General features: G+C 37.0%; 2 protein-coding genes across 4 annotated transcripts; both read right to left on the bottom strand.

The window, feature by feature from the left end:
* Positions 1 to 417: 417 nt before the first annotated feature.
* Positions 418 to 10,344, bottom strand: LOC117318027 (DNA primase large subunit-like). 2 transcript variants are annotated; one of them, XM_033873004.1, is made up of 5 exons: positions 10,089 to 10,344; positions 4,443 to 4,938; positions 2,991 to 3,152; positions 2,352 to 2,567; positions 418 to 1,102 (listed from the first exon to the last, which is right to left on the bottom strand). In XM_033873004.1, the coding sequence occupies exons 1-5, from the start codon at positions 10,301 to 10,303 to the stop codon at positions 425 to 427; spliced, it is 1,767 nt and encodes a 588-aa protein (XP_033728895.1). In that variant the 5' UTR covers positions 10,304 to 10,344; the 3' UTR covers positions 418 to 424. The 2 variants fall into 2 exon arrangements, with proteins under 2 accessions (XP_033728895.1, XP_033728896.1); XM_033873005.1 differs by lacking the exon at positions 10,089 to 10,344 and adding an exon at positions 6,092 to 6,176.
* An 8,361-nt stretch (positions 10,345 to 18,705) lies between these two features.
* Positions 18,706 to 27,521, bottom strand: LOC117318200 (polyenoic fatty acid isomerase-like). 2 transcript variants are annotated; one of them, XM_033873232.1, is made up of 5 exons: positions 27,355 to 27,521; positions 26,209 to 26,260; positions 22,735 to 22,868; positions 20,843 to 21,056; positions 18,706 to 20,076 (listed from the first exon to the last, which is right to left on the bottom strand). In XM_033873232.1, the coding sequence occupies exons 3-5, from the start codon at positions 22,750 to 22,752 to the stop codon at positions 18,935 to 18,937; spliced, it is 1,374 nt and encodes a 457-aa protein (XP_033729123.1). In that variant the 5' UTR covers positions 22,753 to 22,868; positions 26,209 to 26,260; positions 27,355 to 27,521; the 3' UTR covers positions 18,706 to 18,934. The 2 variants fall into 2 exon arrangements, with proteins under 2 accessions (XP_033729123.1, XP_033729122.1); XM_033873231.1 differs by lacking the exon at positions 27,355 to 27,521 and adding an exon at positions 27,219 to 27,330.
* Positions 27,522 to 27,967: the final 446 nt, after the last annotated feature.

The raw sequence follows: 27,967 nt of genomic DNA, 5'->3' as shown, positions 1-27,967 counted from the left end.
ATTCTCGTTATCTCAACTGTTAGAAGGTCAGTTGGTGACTAGTAGACTAGGATCCTGGGTTTGATACCTAGCAGAGCCACTGGAATACTAATGATGGCTGTTCCATGGTCATACACTCATGATATGTATATGTATTGCAATTGTTTCATTAATGTATATTTCATCTTAATAAAGATGTTGCTTGTTTTCATTTTTTCTGTTTGTTAATATTGACATTTACTAATATATATTGAAGTAACTAATTAATCTAAATAGCAGTAGACCCTTCAATTGAAATTCAGCAATCTTTAAATTCATCAATCTTTAAATTCATCAATCTTTCTTAAATCATAATTGCATTGCAATAATTTTCCTATGTTTAAAGTATACGTTTGACAAAACAATTTTATTCAGAAAATAAATATGAAAACATTTGTAATTTATTTCATTTATTCAGATGTTTTTTCTCACATTTTTTTAAACCTTCAACTAATTTTCTGAGACTGAAGTAAAACTGTGAAGGTTTTGAGATGTCTTTACTTTCCTGATCTGTCCTTTCTTCGATACACTGTTTCTGTGGACAGGTAGAGACAGATTCAAACTTACCGTCCCCACAGCCAGGTAAACTCTCAACCCTCATATCTGTATCGTTATAGGGGTGTTCACCTGTACCGGACCTGTCAGAGCTTGAATTACAGTTTGTATCACGGTGAGAATGTCTCCATGATGTTTCACCAATTCCAGTATAAGAACATATCCTTGACGTGTCTGGACATTCTGTGATATTCTGACTGTCCAAAGCCCTATGGTCAATTGAAGTTAGCGCTACAGTATTGTTTGTGACCATATGACCATCATTAACTATCATGCCATTCTCTTCAAATCCGGATTCAGTAACTGTTGGTTTTGTTTTACCATGCACTTCTGTTTCCTGAATCAGTCTTTTACTTTTTTCAACAAATAAACTTCTACAGGCTTCAGAGTATCTTCCCTCAGATGAGAGTTGATGAATTGTCTCCCTTGAGTAGAGAATCTTTTCTCTCTGAAGCAGAATATCTAAATGATCAGAGTCAAAGCACTTGAACGGACATCCACCTTGTTCTCCAACCCCACAGGCAGCATTCTGTTTAAACAATAGTTCCAGGTAAATATAGAGAGAAACAAAAAATATCATACGAGGTAAATTCTTTAGTTTGTTTTAGTTTCTGAATATCAAGTATCTGTGTTATCTATGGACTCTGCTCTCCTATTGTCTCTAGACTGTTGGAATATGTTACAACAAATTAAAAACCCTGAATTATTCACTGGTTTCAGACAAAAAGTCTCATTTTATCTGTATCAAAGATTTCATAGTTTCTGTTAAAGTTTACAGATTTTTTTTACTCCTATCACCCACAATGTGTACACATACAACCTTTAATTTTGCCATGACAAGGACCCAGAAAGCACTTTCAGGTCACTGTTTCATCAATATTCTTTTAACTTCTGAAAATTTCTGAACTTCATATTTTTACCAAAAGAAATCATTATTGGATTTCAGGGAAAATTTGAATTTAGAAACTTTCCCTTAATTCTGTGACTTTTTTCTATGGAAAATTCTAAGTTAAGGAATTTCTCTTAGTTATGAAACAAGAGATCCCAGAGGGATCTTGGCGCCCACCATTGAATGATCTTCATAGGTTCCATGTCAGATTGATCTTTTCTCTACTTTTCCCTTCCTCTAAGTCTTACTAATCTGTGTAAATTCAGAAACAGCCCTCTAGTACTTTTCAAACAAGGGGAACCTATATATAAAGATTTAGCGATAATGGCTGTCTGTTGTTTTCGGATTGGTCCCAAAATGCAACACCAGGGACCAAGGGGAACCTACATATGAAATTTGAGAAAGATCCCTTCAGAACCTTCTGTAAAATAGAGATAACAAACTTCAATTGTCGAAATACAAGATGGCTGCCTGTCGGCCAGGTTGTTTTCTGACTGGTCTCAAAATCCAATATGCATAACTAGGCACAGAGGGGAACCTACAAATGAAATTTCAGAAAGATCCTTTAAGTAATTTCTGATAAATAGCGATAACAAACTTCAGTTGTCAAAATCCAAGATACCTGCCTGTCGGCCATGTTGTTTTCCGATTGGTCTCAAAATGCAATATGCATAACTAGGCATCAAGGGGAACAGACATATGAAATTTCAGAAAGATTTCTTCAGTACTTTCTGAGAAATAGCGATAACAAACTTCAATTGTCAAAATCCAAGATGGCTGCCTGTCGGCCATGTTGAAAAAGTGATCAGTTGCATGGATGGACACCTGCATGGACACACAGACCTTATCTTTTTAATATCCACAAACTTTAGTAGATGCACTGTCATACCTGTAAAGTTGCACAGCAGTGCCCTCTATAGTTGATACAAGCACCTTCCAATCCATATAGATGACGGATGTTGTATGTGTAGCGTCGACCATCTTGCTGCCAGTGGTGAGGACATCCATCATGAGGTTCTACAGAATTTGAATATTCTTTCCTCCAAAACATCAGAGCTTCATGAACTGGCATTCCTATTTCTTTCAGGAAAAGGGTGTACTGTATCTATATTCAAAGAATAAGAATTTTGAAAATTATTGTAAACAAGCCAATTAAATCTCCAGTTTTTGTGAAAAAAAACTAATTTATGTCAGTAAAATTGACAATCTCCAATGCAGAATATTGGTCACAAGCTGGGGATTAAAATAAAACATATTACAGTTTGTATTTTCACTTCTCTACATATTTCATCTTTACAAACATTTTAAAGGTGAAGTAAAGTTAGAATTTAAACAACAAATGATTAAATTGGAGTAACAAACTGGAGACCTCCAGTTTTCCATTTTATCTCAATGACAGGAACATATGTAAACTTTAATCAGCAAAATAAAAACTTAAGTAACTATGAAGATAAGAAATTTCTCTCAATCTACAGTAAACCATCCCATTGCCTTTCTCTCCAACCAGTAAGGATTGTGATATACCTACTCGAGCGTGGTGCTGAAGCCTGTGTCTGGTTGTCAGGATTTGATGTACGTGTAGCATACAGGGTGGGAACAAGGTCATGACCTCTGACACTTGATCATGTGATAGGTAGTTTTCATTTAAAGGACTATCTTCAAATGTTCTATGATGCTTCCTGAACATGACCTGCAGGTAAAAAATTAAATACCATTTTTTTTCCTTTCCTTTTTTTTTAAATTCACAAAATCATTGTATCTCTGGTTATGAAATCAACAATATATACATCAACACTAATGGTGCATGTACATGTATCTTTTTGATCGATTTAGGCAACAGGAACCTGTCAAAAAATTTCTATTCACAATTTTGCTTGTGTCATTGGAAAAAACAATTAATGAAAATTCTCAAAGTTTTCCTGTTCTTCTTTTTTGGCTTGGTATATCACTTTCTTGATTATTGAATTGTTAACAAGACCACTGTGAAAATTACATTACATACACATGTAATATCCCTATCACAACCAATTATAATGTTGATAGCTTGTATGTATTGTTGTGATTAAAACAAGGGGAATAACTCCATTAATTGGTACATAAATTATGAAGTGTTAATTATCAATTATGTAAATAATACACACAAATAACAAACCAGTCTGAAGACAGGAAGGACATCAAATAAATAATATGACAAGTTAAATGTTTATCCTTATATATGATAATTTACATCTATGTATAGGCATATGTTTTAGATATTTAAACATAGCCAGTTAACCCTACATATTACATTTCATATGCTAAAGTATATATATATACAAAGCTATAAAGGATAAGTAAACTTATAGTCTGTAACAATAAATATTTTTTCTATATTTTTCAGACCTGTGAAAATCATGGTAACCACTTCAAAAAATCTTGAAATTTGCATACATGTAATATGATTTTTGACCCAAAATGACAAAAAAACTCCCAACACATATTTTTTTAAACCTATTTGAAATCAAATTCTCTGTCCCAAAGACAGAATGAATCTTTTTTTGACATATTTTCATCATTAGTTTTCCTGCTATCTTACCTGGTATGCTACATCCCAATTTTTGATGTACATGTAGGCAAAACTAAATATCTGGTGTAAATACACTTTCGGAAAATACGAAAATTTATAATTTCGAACCAACTTTTTATTTTTAACAAATGTGAAGCCTGATAAACTACTTCATAATAAATATACCAATTATAGTATGCATTTATTTTTTCATTTTTTTATGCATATCATAAAACAGGAGTAATCTGCTTAACAAAACAAGAGGCCCATGGCCATAAGGCTACCCTACTGTAGTGTGCTACCATTCGCATAGGCTATAGTTATGGCTGGATTCATTAATATCACAGGGAATGCATACTGTTCAGTTGTACAAATGATGGGTCAGTAAATGAGGGCCCAGAAATTATCACATTTCAATAAGTCACAAATGTGTACCTGTATATGTCTTGTTAAAACTCGCATCCTTTTGTCCTGTAGAAAGGTTTTCTGGATCCGACAGGCTCTGTCTATTCCCCAAACCAGTAATTGATACCAAAGCTGGGAGATCACATCTTCAAGCTTACAGAACGGTACAAAAGCCAATCCATTATCCAATTCAACTCGTCGCTTTGCTACAAGTTGGGGTACAATGAAGAATGGAATCTGAAATCCACGTTCACTATCACCAGATAGATATCTCCTCACAATCAGCTTCCATCTTTGTTCTGTAGTTGTGATCAATCTAAACATATCTCTGATATTTTTGAGTTTTTGAAAGTCATGTATAGATGGAACCAAATAATTATGTTGCACCTTTTTAAGATGTGAGTCTGTTCTTCTCAATGATTTAGTCAATTCATCCTCTGACATGCATTGAAACCTAAATTTGAACAGCTGACTCTCAGCTTTCAGCAAAAAATCCTTGGAATCATGATCCTGGCACATAATCAACCTTAAAAACAAGAAAATACAAAATCTCATTGTCATATCATTCAGGAGGATAGCATTGATTTATTGTTGCCTCTGTATCCACATCAATATACAATTTCAAATGCAATAATTGATTAAATTTTCTGATTAATTTTGATCATCTCCCCACCACTATCCATTTGGTTTAAATTTCATCAATATGAAATATATAACAATTTGCTGTCAAAGTGTTTGTATTTTGAGTATGAAATTCAAGCACACCGCACAGAAGATAGGCGGGAATTTCCAATTTTCGAAAAGTCCCTGTGGGGTTTTTCGAAAATACGGATAAATGACAACAATGTGCATGATAATTGATAAACAAGACCACATCCCATAAATATGAAATTTTTTGGATAATAAAGTAAACTTTTGTAGTGGCCTACATAAACGATGTGTTTTTTGTGTGTATTTAAAATTGACAATATTTTGGTCTCACTACTAGTGCACTAGGTGTAAAGGTTAGCTTACACTCAACTGTAGGTGTCTTCTTTGAGAACAGGATGTCACTACTTCAAGCCTTTAGCACAAGACATTTTATTGTTTCTCCTTTGAATGTTCCCTTTGAATAATCAGGCTTCAAAATTCCAGATTTTGCAATATTTACTGAAATAGTGATACCCCTCCCCATTGTTCTTGATACTTTATTATAATTAAATATTATTACAAGGCAGAGCTTTGTGTCATTACCTTAATTGGCTGACTAGGCTACAACCTGTTTAAAATGCAAGAGTGGAGAACATGCAAGTTCACATTGTTCAGATTTAGTAGCTGTTCCATCAGAAATTGAGAATGAGATACAGTACATGTATCGCTAGTTCCAGCCAAGCAATGCAGACAGGATCTTTTCAACAAGTCCTTCCTACATGTATATTTGATTTCCTCCAGCCAGTGCTGTCACCAAAGGGTCAGGACGCCATCATATGTTGTAAACACTTGATATGTCTGTGTTACCATATTGTGGCAGATGTAGATTTGAGTGTGTCCTGGCCAGGCTGAGTTGAGTTGGAAGAATGTCAGATGAATGAGTGTTATGTTGTATGAATGAATTCAAGGTGATGTGAATGACTATTATGTAATTTATATCAATCTATTATGGTTACTATATTGAGCTGTGTATGATAACGTGTACGTACCGTTTAAATTATCGCTGGCTTCACTCGATCCCGTACTAAACGCCTTTTGTGTTAGGGCAGCCGATTGGTAGAGGATCTGACTGCTCTACACGTGCAGGCTATATAAAGAAGGTTTTTACCTGTGCGCGTGGCACAAGAAAGCGACAGGCTTGCAGTGCATTATAGTTGTGTTGTCGATATACCTGTCAGGGGTCTGTGGGGTAACCACGTGGAAATCCAGCGTTCATTCAGGTTGGTTTATAAACATGATAGGTTCATAGGGAAAGCACGTCAGGTGCGCCAATACATGTAGATACGGCAATAATTACAGTCATGTAGGGTGTGTGTCGGTGTTGAGCGTGTTTCCGTCCTTGTGTGTGGTTTGTCTTAAACTTATTTGTTGTCTAATATATGTTTAATAAAGAACAAGCCAGTCAAAACTATATTGTGTCGTTCTTGAGAGAAACGGAACCCTGGAGGCCAACAAATACCTGGGTTGTTTTTAGTACTACCTGATACCTATTACAATATGAATATGGGGTGTACAGACATATCAACATGTGTTCATTAACAAAATGGAGATTTAAGTTCTGAGCTACAGTTGAGTGTAGACTAAAGGTTACACAAAGTGCACTCCGAGTGCACTCCGTTTGGACTCGGAGTGCACTCCGTTTGGACTCCAGGTAAACTTGGAGTGCACTCGGAGTGCACTCCCAAGTTTACCTGGAGTCCTATCAGGCCCCAATCCTACCTGGGTCCACATGTATCACATGTACCTGTAACCAAGTACATATATACATAATGTTTATAGATAGATGTATACTCTTATACATTTAGACTCCTTAAACATGTAACAATAAGATATGTGTTACTGTTTTATCTTTGTATATATATCATCTCATTATTTTGTTGGTTCATTTTTCGTTGGTTAACTAACAGCATCTTATATAATTGATTTTTTCTATTAGTTAACCCTATATAAAATGAATATATCTGGCACTTCGTTGAAAAATGTATGATAGCATTCCTTTGATTTGAAGAGTTTTAACGAGCCACGTCAATTAGTAGAAAATTGGCAGTTTGTGGTCTCTCAAAATGTAGAGTTTGATTGTGTACTGGACATAACTTGTACTCGAAGTACTAAGTACTGTTTTATATATATTTCAAATACTTTTCTTCCAACAGTTTATATTTATCTTAACATACAATAAAAAAGAAAGTTGTTGGTTTTTTTTATCACCTTGATAGCATATTCCGGATCTTTTAATGTCTAATTTTGATTTACAGTTTAACATCAGATTGACTTACATTTCTATTATAATTTGGTAAACCAACTTTTTTTGTTTTGGTTATACCTGCCTCATTAAATCCAGGTCATACATGGAGTTCTTTTAACAGTTATATAAGATATATACAATCCCCCCTAAGTTGTGTGTGGTCTCTTAAAATGTAGAGTCTGGATGTGTACTGGAACTATCTTGTACTCAAAGTACTACTGTTTTTAATATTTCAAATACTTTACTTCCAACAGTTTATATTTTTATCACCTTGATAGCATATTCCGGATCCAATGTCTAATATTGATTTACAGTTTAACATCAGACTTAAATTTCCATTTGGTAAACCAACTTTGTTTTGTTATACCTGCCTCATAAATCCTGGTCATAAATGGAGTTCTTTTAAGAGTTATATAAGATCCAGATATAAGTTTGGTCTCAATGACTTATGGTTTAGACAGATTACAATGTAATAAATATAAGAAACAGCTTATTTTTACTTTCTAATTTCAGTATAGAATGACTTCATTTCAATAGAGTTGGTCTTCTTAAACCTGTTAACCAATTTGTTAATGGTTTTACTACTTATCTTGACATGTCCACCTTAATTACACTGGTATTTCGTTTATACGTGTAATTTGGTCTGATTAAGGCCTCTCAAATGGAGAGCTACAATCCTTTCCTTCAAGTCAGGAGATAATCTTACTGTTCTGTTAATTGGCCTGAGGTTATAACACTGTGACCCTGCTTTGCACAGCTTCATCATTTGAATCCATACAGTGACAAAATTGACACAGGTATTTCTGTGAACCCAGGACAGTACCTGTAGCTGGCTCCTAAAACTCACCTGGCACAGTTATCAGGGGTGTCAGGCCAGAGTCAGTCATGCATGACCAATAATAATAGCAATTAAACAGATACTGTCATTCATTATGGGTAGTCCAGCACTACATACTTGTGTGTACGTTATGTCAGAACATTAATTTAACTAGGTCGTAAATATGTACAGTTGTAAATGTATATTTTTCTAATGAAATTAAATGATTATTTATTTTATAATTACTTGCCTGAATTGAGTACATGTATGTAGAGAATGTCTTATTAAAAAAAACACATAATTCATTAAATACTGTAAACTTTCAATAACATAATATAGATATATTATCTAAACTTCCTTTACAGTCATGATATATGTACAGTAATAAATATTCTAATTGAAATAATTTTCAATTCCTTAATAAAATGAAATACAATTTACTTACATCTTAATGAAATATGAAATAATAAGCAATTAACTTTCATAGAAACCTGATTATAGCATAAATTGTATAACTGTCTTTTATGGATCTTAATAAATATAAATTTAACATGAAGGCATTATTACCATGTATTAACAATAAAAGAAATATTCCTAGTAGACTAAACAAATGTTAATAGTAATATTAACAGAACAAAAGTAATTTGTAAAAATCTATTTATTTATATGTAAATTATATTAAAAGCATCAAAGTATTAATATATATATATAGTCTGATTATAGAACTGGGGTAGGCATGGTGTCTTATAGGACTCCAGGTAGACTCGGAGTCCACTTGGAGTGCACTCCAAGTTTACCTGGAGTGCACTCCAAGTCCAAATGGAGTGCACTCGGAGTGCACTTGGGTGTAACCTTTAGTCTACACTCAACTGTACATGTATGGCCATTTAATCAACTTAAGTTTTCACAAAAAAATAGGGAGTATGCTTATAAATGTAGTTTTCAGAGGGTGGCCATATATGTAAATGATTGCCTTCCTTTCTCTGACGGTATGAGTGTAAAATATTATCTACCATTCTATGATGGTACATTTTTTGTATAAACAGATAGATCTAAACGAATGCAAACGAATATAAAGAAGGTTTTTACCTGTGCGCGTGGCACAAGAAAGCGACAGGCTTGCAGTGCATTATAGTTGTGTTGTCGATATACCTGTCAGGGTCTGTTGGGTAACCACGTGGAAATTCAGCGTTCATTCAGGTTGGTTTATAAACATGATGGGTTCATAGGGAAAGCACGTCAGATGCGCCAATACATGTAGATACGGCGATAATTACAGTCATGTAGGGTTGTGTGTCGGTGTTGAGCGTGTTTCCGTCCTTGTGTGTGGTTTGTCTTAAACTTATTTGTTGTCTAATATTATTAGATATAATATTGTTGTTTGCATATACGATATGATTAATATCCGAAATAAATATAAATATTCTTTATCACTTTCAAAAATAGTTTATTGCTTTAAAATTGAGTAAAAATGTTGATATTCATGTCGCGCACAAATCTCCCTTATTTTAGGCAAAACTCCCTTAAATAATCATCAATCTCCCTTATTGGTCTCCTGAAAGTATGACATGTATGAATATATGTTTAATAAAGAACAAGCTTTAAGCCTGTCAAAACTATATTGTGTCGTTCTTGAGAGAAACAGAACCCTGGAGGCCAACAAATACCTGGGTTGTTTTTAGTACTACCTGATACCTACTACAATATGAATATGGGGTTACAGACATATCAACATGTGTTCATTAACAAAATGGAGATTTAAGTTCTGAGCTACATGTATGGCCATTTAATCAACTTAAGTTTTCACCAAAAAAAAACGACTACATCTCTAGTGAGGTAGCTATGAATGTGGCTATGTTAGCATATTGAGCTCATCAGTATACACAAGTTAAGATAACGACAAGAAAATGTTTGAAGATCTTACCTGAGAATGAAATGTGATACCACGTCCTTGTTACTGCCATCAATTAAACACTCAGATTCGGCCACCGTAAGAAAGTCGGTCACCGTATCCTGTAGTTTTAGCTTATCTCCGCCACAGCTAGAAATTTTGAGTAGAAATTCAAGTCTTATGCGTGCGAATTTTTCCAAGTTTTGTAATGAGATATTTCCAGATGGCGGATTTAAGTAGAAAGTCATTTTCAAGTATTGTAACAATACAGAAATATAAATGTAAAAGTGAAACTAGACTTGCCGCTCGACCATTATTCTGTTTTCTACGGAGAAGAGTTCCACAAAGCGCGGGGAAATAATTTGTTTAAATTGAACATTACCCAGAATGTTTGGTCTGGAGATAAGGGATGCTCTAGTTACTAGCCTATAATAGACAGTTTAACTCAGTTTCTTAAAAAGTATGAATTTTGTTTCAACTACTGCAACACAACCCAAACAAATTTCGCTAGTTCTATTGTATTAGGTCACCCGAGACAGTTACAGAAAAAAATATTTAAAAATATCACTTAACGAATTGCGGGGCGTGCAAAAACCCTCACAGGACACTCATTCCTCACAAGACACTCATTAGGCACACCCATTCTAATCGCCTTTTGTCCGTCGTGCGTCCGTAAACAATTTACATTTTCGACTTCTTCTCCAAAACCCATAAACCAAATTCAATGAAATTTGGCAAGAAGCTTCCACGACTAAAGGTCAATCAAAATTGTAAATTATATGGGTACATTTAGGGCCCGAATATACATTGTAGGCCCCTTCCCCTACAGACATTTTGTTTTACTTTCCCAACTTTGAGTTCATATAGTTTCCGAATCAGAAAATTGTAATTTCCTTGTAAGAATTAAGAAATGTTCATGATAATACGTTTACCTATTGTTTTCACAAGCCAATGTAATACTTTTACTATAGTCCCCATTTTATTTTTCATAGCTAAATTATAAATATTAAACAAAGATTTGATAGTTATGTTTAAGCTTGGAGAAAGTACAGCTTATAAGCTTAATATAGCATATCGTTCCGGGTACACTTTAACACAAAATTAAGAGAAAAAAAACAACAGTATTTTGCCATTGGAAAAGGCACAGCTAGGCCTCGACGGTGAGCTCGCGGATAAACGTTCTTGGGTAGCCGAGAAACAGAATAATATTTCTCAGGTTGGGTCGAATATTTTGCCGCAATATACCAATAAACCCACGTTAAACAACGGGACACAGATGGAGATTCAGTCTGTGTTACCCTCCTCTGAGGAGGGAGACGTAGGAGGAGAGGATAATTCTGATAAAGAACCCGGTGCCTCCTTCTTGGAATAATTTGATCACTGGAGTTCAGGAATTGCTTAAAATTTTCTGTGTTGAGAAACATAAAGAGTCTAGATCCTCTCTATTAGTAGAATCCTTTTCTGATCTGCCTAATACTCCTAAAGTTTCAGGACCTGCCCTGCCAGCGGAAGGTTTTTTGGTCTCATCTTGGAATCGTTTAGAAAAGTCTTTTCCTAAGATGGCTTCTTTTAAAAGTCGACATAAGTGACAGTATCGTTGGCCAGAGTCAGATTTTGAGACATATGGGAGGGTTCCCAGTGTAGATGCAGCTGTTACTACGTTTATACAGTCAAGTAATGGACAGGGTAGTAAGTCCACACGTAGTAAGTCTGATTTACATCCTAAGGATTCCCAGAAAGAGAATATTTTGACAGCTATTGACCAGAGCCTACGTAACCAGCAGCAGGCTATATCACATGCCTCTTACATGCTTACAGCATTGTCTAAAGGACTCAAAGAAGACCTTGGTAACATGTCAGATGATACTATTTCACAACTCTTAGGAGGTTTAGCTGCAACACTGTCAGATATTGGGGATTTGTCAGTTCGAGCCTCTGCGCGTAGTATATTGGCTAGGCGCAAGATGTATTTAGATGCTATGCAGCTTTATGACAATAACACTCGCAACGAGTTGTTAAAGATACCACCAGTAGGAGGTTTTCTCTTCAACAATAAGCTACAGGAGATTACACACACGTCCTCAGAACTTATCAGGGATGTCAAGAGAAACAGCTAGAAATTAAGGTGCTCGTCCTACACAACCGCCTGGTTCAAAGAGGCCTCATTCTTCAGCTACTCCACATGACTCTGCTAGTAATTCAAACAGAGCCCCTAAGTTTAGGAGGCTGGATTCAGGGTATAATCAGAAATCTTATCAGGGTTTTCATAACCATTCCTTTCGGTCCAGAATGGGAGAATCGAAAGACAGAAAGGGAGGCCCCCCTTACAAGGACTTCAGTACCTCAAAAGGGAGAGGCAAGCCCTCGGGTCAGAACCACTAGGACAGATACCCTCAGTCGTCTCGAGGTCCCATTGGAAAGTATTCCAGTAGGGGGGAGGCTGAAACATTTTTCTCTTGTTTGGAAGGAAATCACTTCAGACAAGTTCGTTCTGAAGATTGTATCCGAAGGGTACCAGATAGAATTCAATCATTATCCTCCTCTTTCAGAGGACGTAAGGTACACAAGAGTACCGACAGACCCACAGAAGGCAAAAGCCTTGTTAACAGAAATTTCAGCTTTGGTCGACAAGAAGGCAGTTGTCGAGTTAGGGCAAAATCCAGGTCCAGGTTTTTGTCACAATTTATTTGTTGTCCCCAAGAAAAATGGGGGGTTCAGGCCAATTCTAAATTTAAGACCATTGGATCAGTACATAAAATACCAACACTTCAAAATGGAGAACCTGAGATCTATTATCATAGCTCTCAACAAAGGAGATTGGGCAGCATCGATCGATCTAACCGATGCTTATTTACACATTCCAATTCACAAGAATTGCCAAAAGTACCTGAGATTTGCAGTTCAGGGAAAGTCCTACCAATTTCAGGCACTTCCTTTTGGAATAGCGTCGGGCCCAAGAGTGTTTGTAAAGATAATATCAGTGGTTCTGGCCTATCTCAGAAGGCAGAGGGTTCATCCTCATGCTTATTTAGACGATTGGTTACTCGGAGAACACCAAAAGAAGCTACTATCAGATGCCCTTCAGAGATCGTTAGCGATTTTAGTAAGAATAGGTTTTCTTCCAAATTGGGAGAAGTCTCAGTTGTCCCCGTCACAAGACTTTGTTTACCTCGGGACACACTTTCGTCTGGATTTAGGGCTAGTATTCCCAACACAGTGCAGGATACTAGACCTAAGAGCCTTGTTAAATCAAGTGGAGAAGTTAGAACTTGTAGAGGTACGGGTCATTCTCCAGATTTTAGGGTTGATGAACTCCTGCACAGACATCATACCGTGGGGAAGGTTACACATGAGACCCATTCAGCTCTTTCTTCTCCATCATTGGAGACCAGTCTCGAAGGAGATTTATGCTCTAATACCAGTAACACAGATTCTGGTAGATTCCTTTCAGTGGTGGAAAAAGGACGAGAATGTGTTCAAAGGAGGAACATTGGTGGAACAGGAGACAGATTTTATTCTGACAACCGATGCATCAGGAGAAGGCTGGGGGGCCTTTCTAGACAATCAGAATTTTTCAGGCCGTTGGGGACACACAGAAAAATGTCGAGACATCAGCTGGAAAGAGTTGAAGGCCGTTCACCTAGTTCTGTCCCAGATAAGGGGGAAATTAAAAGATCAGAAAGTACTGATTCAGTCGGACAACTCCACAGTAGTTACATACTTAAACAAACAAGGGGGGACTCGCTCTCCAGACCTTTGCATGTTAACTTGGAGAATATTTCAGATGTGTATAAAGGAGGGAATTCAAGTACAGGCTATTCACATTCCAGGGAAATTGAATCTTGTTGCAGATTCTCTGTCCAGAAAGTCTCAAATAATACCAACAGAGTGGACACTGATGAGACAAGTTGTTTCTCAGGTGTTTCAGATTTGGGGGGAGCCTCAGATAGATTTATTTGCGACAAGTCTAAATCATCAGCTCCCAGTGTATATGTCACATGTTACAGACAACCTAGCAGTAGCAATAGATGCCCTATCACAGAGCTGGAGAGGTCTGTTTGCGTACGCTTATCCTCCGATCTCCCTAATTCAGAGGGTACTAAAAAAGGTTCGTCAGGAAGAAATGACTATAATTCTAATAGCACCTTATTGGGAACGTCAGCCTTGGTTTCCCGACCTGATAGACCTCTTAGTAGAATATCCTCTGAGATTGCCCTTGAGGAAGGATCTGATAAGACAGCCACACAACAACTGGCTGCATCATTGCCCAGAAATGTTAAAGTTGACTGCATGGAAACTATCCGGCAACAATACAGTCAGAAAGGTTTTTCAGACACAGTTGCAGATAGAGCTGCTCGATCGCGGAGAGCTAGTACCTACAAAACATACAGTGGGAAGATAAAGGTATTTGTTGAATGGGCTAAACAACACAAAGTTGAACCATGGTCTGCATCTGTTATGGAAATAGCAGATTTCCTTGAGTTTTTATTTACGGAGAGAAATCTGAAGGTGCGGACTATTCAGGTGTACAAGTCCGCGATTTCTGTTATTCATCCTGGCTGGGATGGAATTAAAGTTGGATGTCATCCGCGGCTAGAGAAACTGATGAAAGGATTCTTTAACTCCAGACCCTACTTGGAGCATTTCTCTGGTTCTAAACAAACTGATGGAACCACCTTTTGAACCACTTTGTACAGCTGAATTGAAGTTTATTACTTTTAAGACAATTTTTCTTGTTGCTGTGGCTTCAGGTAGAAGGCGTAGCTGTTTACTAGCTCGTTGTTGTTCTTCGGGACACATTAGATGGGATAAGACAGGGGTGACCCTTATTCCCAATCCTAATTTTTTAGCCAAGAATGAATCTTTGCATTATATGTCAAAACGTATTTTTCTACCCAAAATGTCTACTTTTTCCTCTGTTCAGGAAGACAGAGTTTTGTGCCCTTGTCGGGCTTTGAGTTATTATATCTCCAAGACCAAGAAGGTCAGGGGAAATATAGATCAGTTATTTGTGACCTTTAAAGAGGGTTATCATCAGGCGGCTTCTCGAGACACAATTTCGAGATGGATAGTGCAGACTATTTCTATGTGCTATCAAAATTCTCAAGATAAAGATTTTGTCTTTGCCAAAGCTCACGACACCCGCAGTCTCTCTACTTCATTGGCATTATTCAAGGGTGTTTCTTTGGAGGAAATTATGGAGGCAGCTATGTGGAAGACCGAGACCAATTTCACGGCTCATTATCTCAGAAATATGAGCCAGGAGTCTGGTAGATTTGCTCGGTCTGTATTAGCTGTGGATAAGAACAATTAAGGTAAGTTCAGAACTCCCTCCTCAGTTATTAGCTTTGGATTCGAGAGTTAGCCTATTGTAGTGTTATCAACTAGCATGTAAGTATGATGTGAAGGAGATTACACCCTTTCTCAGTGAGAGGGTTATCTCTGAACATCATACTTACCTGCTATGTCTACCCGCCCACCTCCCCACAGTTCTGGTGTTCTTTCTAGAATGTTCACCTTTGTTATCTTACCTCGTAAAAGATTGGTGATGCGCATGCGCGGGGGACTAGTCATTGGTAAGTCGGGGAGCGATTATTTTTTTGTTTATCTCGGCGGGTCGAAATGAAAGTAAGGAGAGAAAGCCTATTATAGTATTATCACCTAGCAGGTAAGTATGATGTTCGGAGATAACCCTCTCACTGAGAAAGGGTGTGTTCTACAGAAGACCTACCTTACTGAGTCTCCTGCTACGACCAACGGGCAGCCGACAGAGAGGGGGGACGGGGGGGGGGGGGGGGGGGGGGTATATATAGAGGATCTGTCATTCGTTTCCCTTCATATTAGATTTATGATACTCGTTTTGAATTTTTTATTTTTGCGAGCCTCTGGCGAGCAAAAATAAAAAATTCTAAACGAGTATCATAAATCTAATATGAAGGGAAACGAATGACAGATTCTTTTTATCATATGACGTTTTCTTTCATCGTTCCCCATCAAAAACTGATTTTCTCTTTTGCCTTGAATCGTCACATCTCAACCAAATCACCCGAACCTTCGAAGTAGGTCAATTATACCGACGAGAGAAGAAACAGTTCTAACACAACTGACTCTTGAAAAGGATTCATTTTATTAAATACACGTCTCAAAACAAAATTTCAGCATTTTTTCATTTAATCTATAATAGATAAATTGTCCTTGGTGTTTGAAACAATGAGGAAAATATTTTAGTTTGAAAGTTCATGAGCGACTGTTTTTTGATGTGACGAAGCCGTGACGTCACTTGGCGCGATAATGGAGCCTTCGTTGTACAAATGTCTATTCGCTGTCGCTGTCGTACAGAACCATTGTACGGCGCCTTTTCACTGCTTTGTGTTTATCCTCGTCCTCGCGGGAGTTTTTGGAGATGTGAAATGTTCCACCGTGAATATTCCCACTGAACATTGTGTTCAGACTGCCGTGAAAAGCGACTTTGGATGCCGATTTGTTGGCAGTGTTGTTTGTTTTGACATTACACGTGTTTGTCGACGACAGTGTCAGCATGTTATTCTGAGTAACCGTTGAAGGCAAGTTGTAACAAACTACATTGCCGTTTTTCATGAGGATTTTATTAAATAATGTTATTATTTGTTTATTTGAAAAGAATCTAGACTAGATATGTCTCATCGGACAACGCAACCGCAATTTTCTATCGGAGTTGAAATATGTTACTAGGGGTCATAAAATAGATGTTTGCCAGGCCTAATTTAACATCTTATAGTATAAATATAATTAAAAAACTTAGGATGTTTACATCTTGGATTTTATCTTTGATTGTACAATATGTTATGTTAATAGACCAATTTGTCGTTCAGTTGATTTTTTTTCAAAGTTTACAAGCACTAGTCGCCATTTTTACGAGTCGTAGTAAAAAGAAGTAGGCCGTTCCCACGCGTATGAATACAGTTCTCACGGAACCAGCCAATCAGCGTAGCGAAAGGTGTTATTACACTAGTGTCATAAAGAAAATTTATGTGATGGGTTTATGACACCGTATATAACGGTAGTCATATGATAAATATGTATATGTCTGTTACGTCTTCAGCATCATGCGTCGGCTAAAGACATGCAAGGACTGATTGATATGTGTGAGCCTCATATTGAAGGAGGCACTCAATGATGTTCTTTTTAAGTCCCACTATTCTCTGACTTTATAGGGCCTTGTATTCAAAAACTGGTCTCATTTGGTTAGTTTATATCGACGAGGTAGCACTCTAAAATAAACAAGACAAGCGGGGAAAGAGCAGTGATCCATTATTTGCATAAAAATGGTTTAACACCTAAGGATATCCATGATGCAAGCAACACTAGGGAAAGATACCCCTTCATATGCTTCAGTGAAAAGGTGGGTGGTGGAATTCAAGCGTGGCCGACAGAGCCACGAGGATGACCCCGTCCTGGATGGCCTGTCAATGTTGCAGCCCCAGAAATATTGTTCATGATATTGTTATGACTAGACGAGTCACAGAAAGATATATAGACATATCATCGCGTGCTAATGTTAAGGTTCATGACCAGACCTCTAGTAAATATTATTTGCTACTGAAATAATTTGTACAAACACCATGGTGTTTGCGAGATTAGCTATGGTTTTACCTGTGTTTCTTTTGAAAATGAAAAATGAAAATTGATAAACAACTTGTTTTATTTTTATAATGATGCTAGTTCCAGAAATGGCTCTGGACGTTTTTGAAAGGAAATAAATTTTGCCATTGGATTTGCTGATATTGGGCAATATACATGTGTATAAGTGAAATACACAGATAGTATGTCCTTGGATTGTAAAAGTGCAAGGTAACCTGGGGTCCATTGCGAGTACAGTATACATGTTCAATGGAATCTTACGTAACAACTTGTTTCAGTTTCGTTGAATACCCAATGCAGTACCTCACCAGCAAAACCTGTTTGGAAGTCGGAAAGGTGTCTGCAGTCAAGCATGGCGGTGTTACAATAGGATTCACTGAGAGTGTTGTCTCAATAGCTCTGGGCATATACCACCAGGTGTGATTACCGTAGTCACTTCGTAAGAAGCCCTGGGTTTACAGGTAAAATAAATCTGAACGGAGATTTTTTGTCAGAAGTGTGGACATGTACCTTAACCTTTTTGAGGAAGATCTTGCCAACTTTCGTAAGAGAATTGCCACTATGGATGACACATGGGTCCATCATTTTACCCCAGAGGCCAAACAATAATCGAAACAATGGAAACACCCTGGCTCTCCCTCGCCAAAGAAGGCAAAGACTCCTCCATCAGCTGGGAAGGTTATGGCCTCGGTTTTCTGGGATGTGAATGGTATTCTGCTTATATAGTATCTCCAAAAGGGACAAACAATCAATGGAACATACTACGCTTCACTTCTGAGGCAGTTACGGGAAAATATTAAACTTAAGCGGTGTGTAATTCCATCTGGACAATGCTCCTGTTCACAAGTCTGTTATTGCCATGGCTGCCATTGACGATTGTGGCTTTAAATTGATTGAGCATCCGCCTTATTCATCTGATCTCGCTCCATCAGACCAGTTATTAACTAAAAGAAAATAAGAATTTCATTAACGTCCATATCTTTGCCTAATCAATACAAATTGTTCCTCAAATAAGACGAACACAAAGTAGTTATCTTCTGAAAAGATTTTATTTACCAAAACCCCACAAATTCAACGTCATCATGAAGCAGATTATCGAAGGGAGATACCTGAATGATTACAACAACAAAAACGAAGAAAAAAAATGTCGACCTTATTACTGTGAATTTCTAACCCAGATAAGCTCTATATGGTGTATATATTATATAAATGAACCCTTGGTGGGAACTTTGTGCTACGTCCCTGTGGAGCTTAGCGGACTATGTTTTATATTTGTTCTTGGTACCACAGAATTGCTTCAGCAGTAAGTTGTTGTATTCGACTACACTCATAACGGACTCGAAACTGACAGAGGATCCGATATACCACATATTGTGTTTGCCCTGCATGTCAAATATATCCCATAATATCCCTGATGCCATGTCAGAAACGGAATATCTAGGAAAGAATGGCCATCTGATTCTATCTATTATTGTCAAATTACCGGATTTTTCTACGTTCGAAACATGATACTTCAACTTGCGGGTGAGCGTTTTCAATTTTGGTTTTTGTTTTGTTAATTGATAGTAGACGGACGTCTTGATTTGTTGTCCTCCTGGGTTTGGCACTGTGTAGTTTTCTCCTACAAGGAAATTCAACGAACTGTAGGAATCTCTGCTCCCCCAGACAGAGGCATCGTTTTTGTTAAGATTAAAGACGAAATGTTCTCGAGGATGTTCACCCTTTCTTAATCCAAAGTCAGTATCCGCCAAGGTAGCGCTGTAGAAGTAGTTGAACGATTTCTTGAACAGTTCATGAACTTCGGGTTCAAACCTGATCACATCAGACATGGATTTCATCATCGGGCTGGTTATAAGAAAATCGAATTTTTCACAACGTAATCTACGACCATGTCTGTACTTTACATAAAATCCTCTACCATTTTTTAAACGAGATACTTTTTTGACCGGACTTGATAACTTTACCTTAAGATTGCTTTGTCTTGCTACTTCCTCCCAAAGAAACTGAAACCCTTTACTTAAGATTTTAACTACAGTATCTCGTGGTGCCACTGGCTTCATAACCTCAATGAGGAACCGCGGTGTCGTCCATATCAAGCCGTACAATGCTGATATTTCATCAACTTTTCCGTATCCTTGAATTGTCTGTGCTGCTAAAAGTATTCCTCTTAGTCCTTCCAGATTATTGATCCTAAGAAATTCTCCAAATGTCATATTAACTTGTGATAAGACTGCAGGACACGGTCTAGGCATAACTCCCTTGTATATCCCAAACATTTTCTGGTGCAATGCTACATAGTCCATGACGTTTTGTAAAATAATACCTGTTCCCACTGAAGTTGTAACATTCGGACGAAGATTCTGAAGTATCCGGATGCTATTTTCGAGGAGTGATATAAAAACTGCAAAAATACAATTCAAATCATCTTTTAAAAGGGATATCTTACAGTAAGTTGCACGGAAAATAATGTCGTTTTTTCCTGAAAATCTTGAAACGAAAGATAACGGGCATTGGATAACGGTCATTGTTTGACATAATACGCGATACCAATTTACAATGAGTATCAGATGCATGTATATTGAACGAAAATATGCCAGCATGAACAAAAACATAAAGAGGGAAGGTTTGATAACAAAATATAACGGCATATCAACACATAAAGGCAAAATATCAGTATACCACAGCGTCAACACACAAAGACAAAATACCAGTATACAACAGCGTCAACACACAAAGACAAAATACCAGTAAACCACAGCGTCAACACACAAAGACAAAATACCAGTGTACCACAACGTCAACACACAAAGACAAAATACCAATATTCCACAGCCTCAACACACAAAGACAAATACCAGTATACCACAGAGTCAACACACAAAGACAAAATACCAGTATACCACAGCGTCAACACACAGAGACAAAATACTAAGGTGCCAAAGCTTCAGGAAATTAAAATGAGGTTGCCATATTTTGCCCTAGTTATGAAACCTACCAATCGGAACACCTCGCCTCCGTCTGCGAACGTAGCATTCGGAACACCTCGGCCGATTCGCTGCGGTCATCTAACTTTGATGGAAGGTACTGTAATCGGGGCGAGGTGTTCCGAATGCGAACGTAGGTCTAGTTTCGGAGAAAATGACGAGGAGTTCCGATTGGAAACCTACCTGGGGAATCTTCGCTGACCCATACGTCCGGTTCGGGCATAGGTAGTAAAGTTCCGGCGTTAAACTTTGTGATCAGGTTATAAATCTCCGTGTAATCAGGCTGCGTGTACGCTGTTCCCATGTCGTGTGGTAATCCTCGGTGTTGGAGGGTTTTAGACTTCCCACCAATATAGTCATTTGTCTCGAACACTGTCACACTGGTATAACCTTCCTCCTGAAACATTCAGCGGAAACCATTATCATTCATTATTATTACGTAATATTTACAATTACCGCAATGTTTCTTATTCTCAATCTTCACTATTTTCACACTGAATCATATAATTTCAAATGAGCCTAGTATCACAACTACGAGCCAAGGTGTTCCTAAGGCGTAAGCGTCTTCTGCCTCATAGACTAGACCCACCATGCATAGCTTGGTCACATCCCCGTGATGTCGCATTAATAGAAACAAGAGCGCTGGCAACGGACCCGACCGGGATATCAGTAATGGTAGTTATTCTAATTTTAAGGGTCCACTACATAACGAAATTTCTTCCAAAAGACCCTTTGTTAATCCACTCTCAGGCCATTGTATAAATGTACCAACTATTGGATAAATATATATGTTATTTAACAGTAGTAGTATATGACCATTTGGTCGATCGATTGTTGGAGAAGTAGAATTTTGAGCGGAACTACTTTTTTTCAGGTGTTTGTTTTCACGTTCTTGTTCCATGCGTTCGTTTGTTTGTGTCGTCTGCTGTCAACATATGCATTGTCAACATGGCTACTATGAACGAAGATATGGTAGTCAAGTTATGCGATGGGAGAAAAGAGGTTTATCAGGCCAAAGTCAAAAGCAGATAGATCATACCTTGTTGGTATAGTCGGAGTAGGGGCTAAACATCTTTAAATACTAATCAGCAGACACCTATGGTACAAAGTAATAAAAGTAGTTTATAATGCCTACAAACATTATATCCAGACGATATCGGCTTATTAAGGCACCAATGATAAAGTATGATCTTCAATATATAATCGTTTTATTAATGATTTTTTCCCCAGCTTCACGTCATCATTAAACATTGGTTGCGTGGTACATTTAAAAAGAATTAATGTCAAATGTGCGGCCAAATGCAGACCCAAGAAACAAGATTAAACCTGCACATGATATATCATACTGAGAAATTAACTTCACTACGTCATTTGAAATAAAATAAAAATGACCTTGCCGATTTCTCCGTTTAGATTAAATTGATGGTATCAAATGTCGATATATCGATATGAACGTCAATTGGAAATCAAGGCCACCTCGGATCTTTGCTTACAACGTAATCAACATCAACACGTTACCGCTATACATCAAGTATGATTAGTCGAATTTCCATCGTTAATATTTAAATTTCTTGATAGTAACACACATGCTTACCAAACTTACAGTGTTTACATGCCACAGCCAAAACGATATCCGATATTCAGGGGCATGTTTTCACTATCATGACTTCCGGGATAGCCGAGAGAGAGAGAGAGAGAGAGAGAGAGAGAGAGAGAGAGAGAGAGAGAGAGAGAGAGAGAGAGAGAGAATCAGGGTTTTGATAGGCACAGGCGGATGAAGACCATGGACATGGTTTATGGTCAAAATACTGGCTGCTTCAAATTTCCTCGCCCTGACAATACCTCCCCTCTGTAATACCAGGTTTTATCATAGACCCATATGAGTATCTATTCTATCATAGGTCTCTGGTTTTATTTTTCATTTGATTTTTTAATGATTCCCGTTTTAGTTTGTCTTTTATTTATTTTTGACTCGATTTAGATATGCCTTAGACGAAATTCAGTTACTTTTACACCTCAGCCCTACGTTACTATAGTTTCTAAAATCACCATATGTATATATCCCGAACAACAACCTTAAGTCTGTACGCCATGTGGATTCCTGAAGGACCAGCCCCTATGATGGCTATTTTATCATGCTTGGATCTGGGCCCTTTGATCTTCGGGAACGGTATTGGTGCGCATGCCTTTCTTTGCCTCTTGGAGTGTTCTGTGTAATATAAAACGAAATAATTAATTAATAGTAAATATGTCGTTATTAAACATTTAATAAACTATGCCCATTCCTTCAACGACGTGTTAAAATGGGTTCCATTGTATTTTATTCGCTTTACACCAATACGGACCTACACAACGAAGGATATTCCAGTAGTGGAACGGAACTCCCTACCTACACAACGAAGGATATTCCAGTAGAGGAACGGAACTCTCTACCTACACAACGAAGGATATTTCAGTAGAGGAACGGAACTCTCTACCTACACAACGAAGGATATTCCAGTAGTGGAACGGAACTCCCTACCTACACAACGAGGGATATTCCATTAGAGGAACGGAACTCTCTACCTACACAACGAAGGATATTCCAGTAGAGGAACGGAACTCCCTACCTACACAACGAAGGATATTCCAGTAGAGGAACGGAACTCTCTACCTACACAACGAAGGATATTTCAGTAGAGGAACGGAACTCCCTACCTACACAACGAAGGATATTCCATTAGAGGAACGGAACTCTCTACCTACACAACGAAAGATATTACAGTAGAGGAACGGAACTCCCTACCTACACAACGAAGGATATTTCAGTAGAGGAACGGAACTCCCTACCTACACAACGAAGGATATTCCAGTAGAGGAACGGAACTCCCTGACTACACAACGAAGGATATTCCAGTAGAGGAACGGAACTCCCTACCTACACAACGAGGGATATTCCAGTAGAGGAACGGAACTGTCTACCTACACAACGAAGGATATTACAGTAGAGGAACGGAACTCTCTACCTACACAACGAGGGATATTCCAGTAGAGGAACGGAACTCTCTACCTACACAACGAAGGATATTTCAGTAGAGGAACGGAACTCTCTACCTACACAACGAAGGATATTTCAGTAGAGGAACGGAACTCCCTACCTACACAACGAAGGATATTCCAGTAGAGGAACGGAACTCCCTACATACACAACGAAGGATATTTCAGTAGAGGAACGGAACTCTCTACCTACACAACGAAGGATATTCCAGTAGAGGAACGGAACTCTCTACCTACACAACGAAGGATATTACAGTAGAGGAACGGAACTCCCTGCCGACACAACGAAAGATATTCCAGTAGAGGAACGGAACTACCTACTTACACAACGAAGGATATTCCAGTAGAGTACAGGTATTTGCTACCGACAGAAAGACAAAATGTGCTTAAACAGTTTTCATTTCTTATTCTTCTTATTACTATTTCTTTATGGTTTGCTTGCGACATGTGCAAGGGGGCCGCGGTGGCCGAGTGGTTAAGGTATCCCGGCACTTTATCACTAGCCCCCCACCTCTGGGTTGCGAATTCGAAACCTACGTGGGGCAGTTGCCAGGTACTGACCGTAGGCCGGTGGTTTTTCTCCGGGTACTCCGGCTTTCCTCCACCTCCAAAACTTGGTACGTCCTTAAATGACCTTGGCTTTTAATAGGACGTTCATCAAAACAAACCAAAAATTGCGACATTTGCAATAGAAAACCATTGTATTCCTGACACGACACAGGACACGCTACGACTGCCAGTATAAGTATAATTAACTATTGAAAGTGTTCACTCTCACGCCTGAGGGAAAATTAGAGGAACAGTATTTAACGACGATGATTATGTCTCTAACAAACCATCCCCGGTCACTCCTGCTAAGTGCTTACAAAGTAGAAAAGTCTATGACCTCACAATTTAACAGTACTTATCTACAGCCATTCATTGTTTTGTGTTGCATGTGTCGTTGCACACGTGGTCATCACAAAACTCGTTTAGTGGATGTAATTAGATGTCTCGCCTGTCCAGTATAGTTATTTTAAGCCACCTCTAAAATTCACTGATTTCAATAATTTTTTGGAAGATAACCAAGGCATCATATGTTTATCGTTTTATTTTCTGTTCATCAGCCTGTGACTATTTTGCACTAACAAACACACATAAAATTCATTATTGAAAAAGTTGATATAACAAGACCCCACCAACTAAAGTACTATTAAGTTTGTTGTTACATGAATCGAATTCTGAATCCAACAGCCTCTAAATAAATTCTAAAATTAAAAAAACAAAACCGTCATAAACAAAACATTTTGAAATATTCTGGGTGTCAAAGGACATTACATCAAACTAATGGTAGGCGTTTTAGATATAGTTTATGAAGAAATCTCTTTTCTTTCTAACAGAACGAGAATGTCCTGAACACATTGAACAGTATTACCTTGTTTTAATTTACGTCATAACGTGTTTCGATTTACGTTATTACGTGTTTTATTCGCGTTATTAGTGTTTTATTCGCATTATGTGTTTGGATTAACGCTAAATGTGTTTTATTCGCGTTATTATGTGTTTTATTCGCGTTATTACGTGTTTTAGTCACGTTATTACGTGTTTTATTCGCGTTATTACGTGTTTTAGTCGCGTTATTACGTGTTTTATTCGCGTTATTACGTGTTTTATTCGCATTATTACGTGTTTTAGTCGCGTTATTACGTGTTTTATTCATGTTATTAGTGTTTTATTCGCGTTATTACGTGTTTTAGTCGCGTTATTACGTGTTTTATTCGAGTTATTAATGTTTTATTCGAGTTATTCGTGTTTTATTCGCATTATTAATGTTTTATTTGCGTTATTACGTGTTTTAGTCGCGTTATTACGTGTTTTATTCGAGTTATTAATGTTTTAGTCGAGTTATTCGTGTTTTATTCGCATTATTACGTGTTTTATTCGCATTATTATGAGTTCGATTAACGCTATTATGTTTTTCGATTTGCGTTATTACGTGTTTTTTCGCGTTTTTACGCAAATAAGCGACTTAATTTTCGTAATAACGTGTATTTTCGCGTTAAAACGCTTTCACTATATTTTATCTTATTGACACAAGTAGGCTTTAACCCAAAGTATATAATAATTCTTTAAAAAGTTTATGAAAACTGTACGATATTTTGAAATCTTCATACTGTAATGCAACCATATTCGAGGTTTGGTTGAAATAACATTGATACTTTTCGAGCAACTGACCCAACCACATTTAACCGTCCAGATTAAATGAGAACTAATTTATACTTAATTTTAAATATATACACTGCATGTGATTTATTCCATTTTTATGAATAGAAATGAAAATTAATCAATTCTCAATAATTTTAATCATAACTGAACTAGAATAGCTACGCATTCCATTGCTTATACTAAGGAACAGCTCTTTTTGTACTTCAATTCTCGAATTAGAAGGTTTATCTCGTACGTACTTGCGATACGTAAAACTTTAAAAAAAAAAACTATTTGACCTCGAACTTTGATCATAACACCATACTTACCTATAGTCAGTGAGGTACCGTCATCTGGCTGTAGTCCGCTTATAACCACAATCTGGATAAGTAGAATAAATAATAGAATTTATTATAGACAATCTCTCACGCCAAGATGAGGAAATACAGACGTGTAACGGAGAACCGGGAATTATAACTCAAAAAACACAAACAGCCTAGAGCTGAATAAATTTCAAAATGTCCGATATTGGACTTCAAACAAATATTTATAGTCAATCCACAAGGTCAATACCATATCATATCAGAAAATATACAATATATTTCATGAAATATGTAATAAATCTGATACATCACTTAAGATATTATTCCACTTTTCTAAGACATAATTTTACAAAGCCTAGGCCTACATTGCTCCCAGAAGCCATTATACGATATCAAGATATCTTATATATCACAAAAATGAAGATATTATATATTTTTATCATATGTAATGTTATCAATTCTAAGACCACAATTGCTCCCCGAATACATTGGTATATCAGAGCAAGAAATATGATATGTCACATAAAAATAAAGATGGTGTAAATGTTTTTTACCTAGATATCATTTCATGAAACTATAGCCTATTTTTGTACAGAACATGTACAACTTCCCTCTTCCATTTTATTCCATAGTACGTTTCTTTGACCTTAAAATGCAATTCATGGTCATTTTTCTATTTATAGATATAATTCGATATCGAGTATTAATTCATTTTGAGATTCAACATCTTTATTTAAAATGTTTTGTTATGTTTTTTAATCTATAATACATAATCTTCAGTAGTACGTTTCTTTGACCTTAAAATGCAATTCATGGTCATTTTTCTATTTATAGATATTATTCGATATCGAGTATTAATTCATTTTGAGATTCCACATCTTTGATTTAAAATGTTTTGTTATGTTTTTTAATCTATAATACATAATCTTCAGAAAATCTATATACTACTCTGAATAAATTCTGTATTGAATAAGATACCTATACAGAAATATCGCTGTAGTTATTAGCATACTTACAAAGTGTACCACCAGGACACATGTACACGATACCCGTGGACTCATCATCGTCGTACCAACAAGACTTAGATATCAACGGGTTTGACTATCAGGAGCTTTTTATTGACTGAATGTCATCATTGTCGAGACTACTCACATGACTTAGTGACGTAACGTTACTCCCGAGGGCTTTGGAATATATCCTTCAGGCTCCAACTAATATATTGATTGCTTTTAGTGACTTCATTTACTTACTCTGTATATTTTTTTTCTGTTGGAGTAAGCAAATGCATTCATTTGACGACTTGTTTGATAAATTTGTAAACGGGAGAGATTTTACTGAGTGCTGAATTAAAAGACATACACACCTTATCTACCATAATATATTACAGATAAGTAGTTTTATAGTGAATTATAACACAACTATCTCGATTCCTTAAAATAATATATAATAATATAGAATAATATATGCTGTGTATTAAAAAGCCTTTTATTGTAACAACAGCAAATAGAAACAAGGATGGATAGTATTGCAACAGCAATACAAAGTCCCCTGCCTGACCCAGGAGTGCACCTATTTATTTCTCATTTTTTTAAACTACGTGTTATACTGATCACGTATACCAAGTTTCGTTAAAATCGGAGTAGTACTTTAGGAGTTGTCCGGACACGCCTCAACCAATGAGAAGCCGGCAGCCATTTTGAAAAATGAATTTTTTGAAAAAAAGAAGTGGGATGCACAACTACATGTTATACTGATTATGTATACC

This window comes from Pecten maximus, chromosome 19 (genome assembly GCF_902652985.1).
Source record: "Pecten maximus chromosome 19, xPecMax1.1, whole genome shotgun sequence".
Classification (NCBI taxonomy): Eukaryota; Metazoa; Mollusca; class Bivalvia; order Pectinida; family Pectinidae; genus Pecten; species Pecten maximus.
This window is presented reverse-complemented; position numbering and strand designations above follow the sequence as displayed.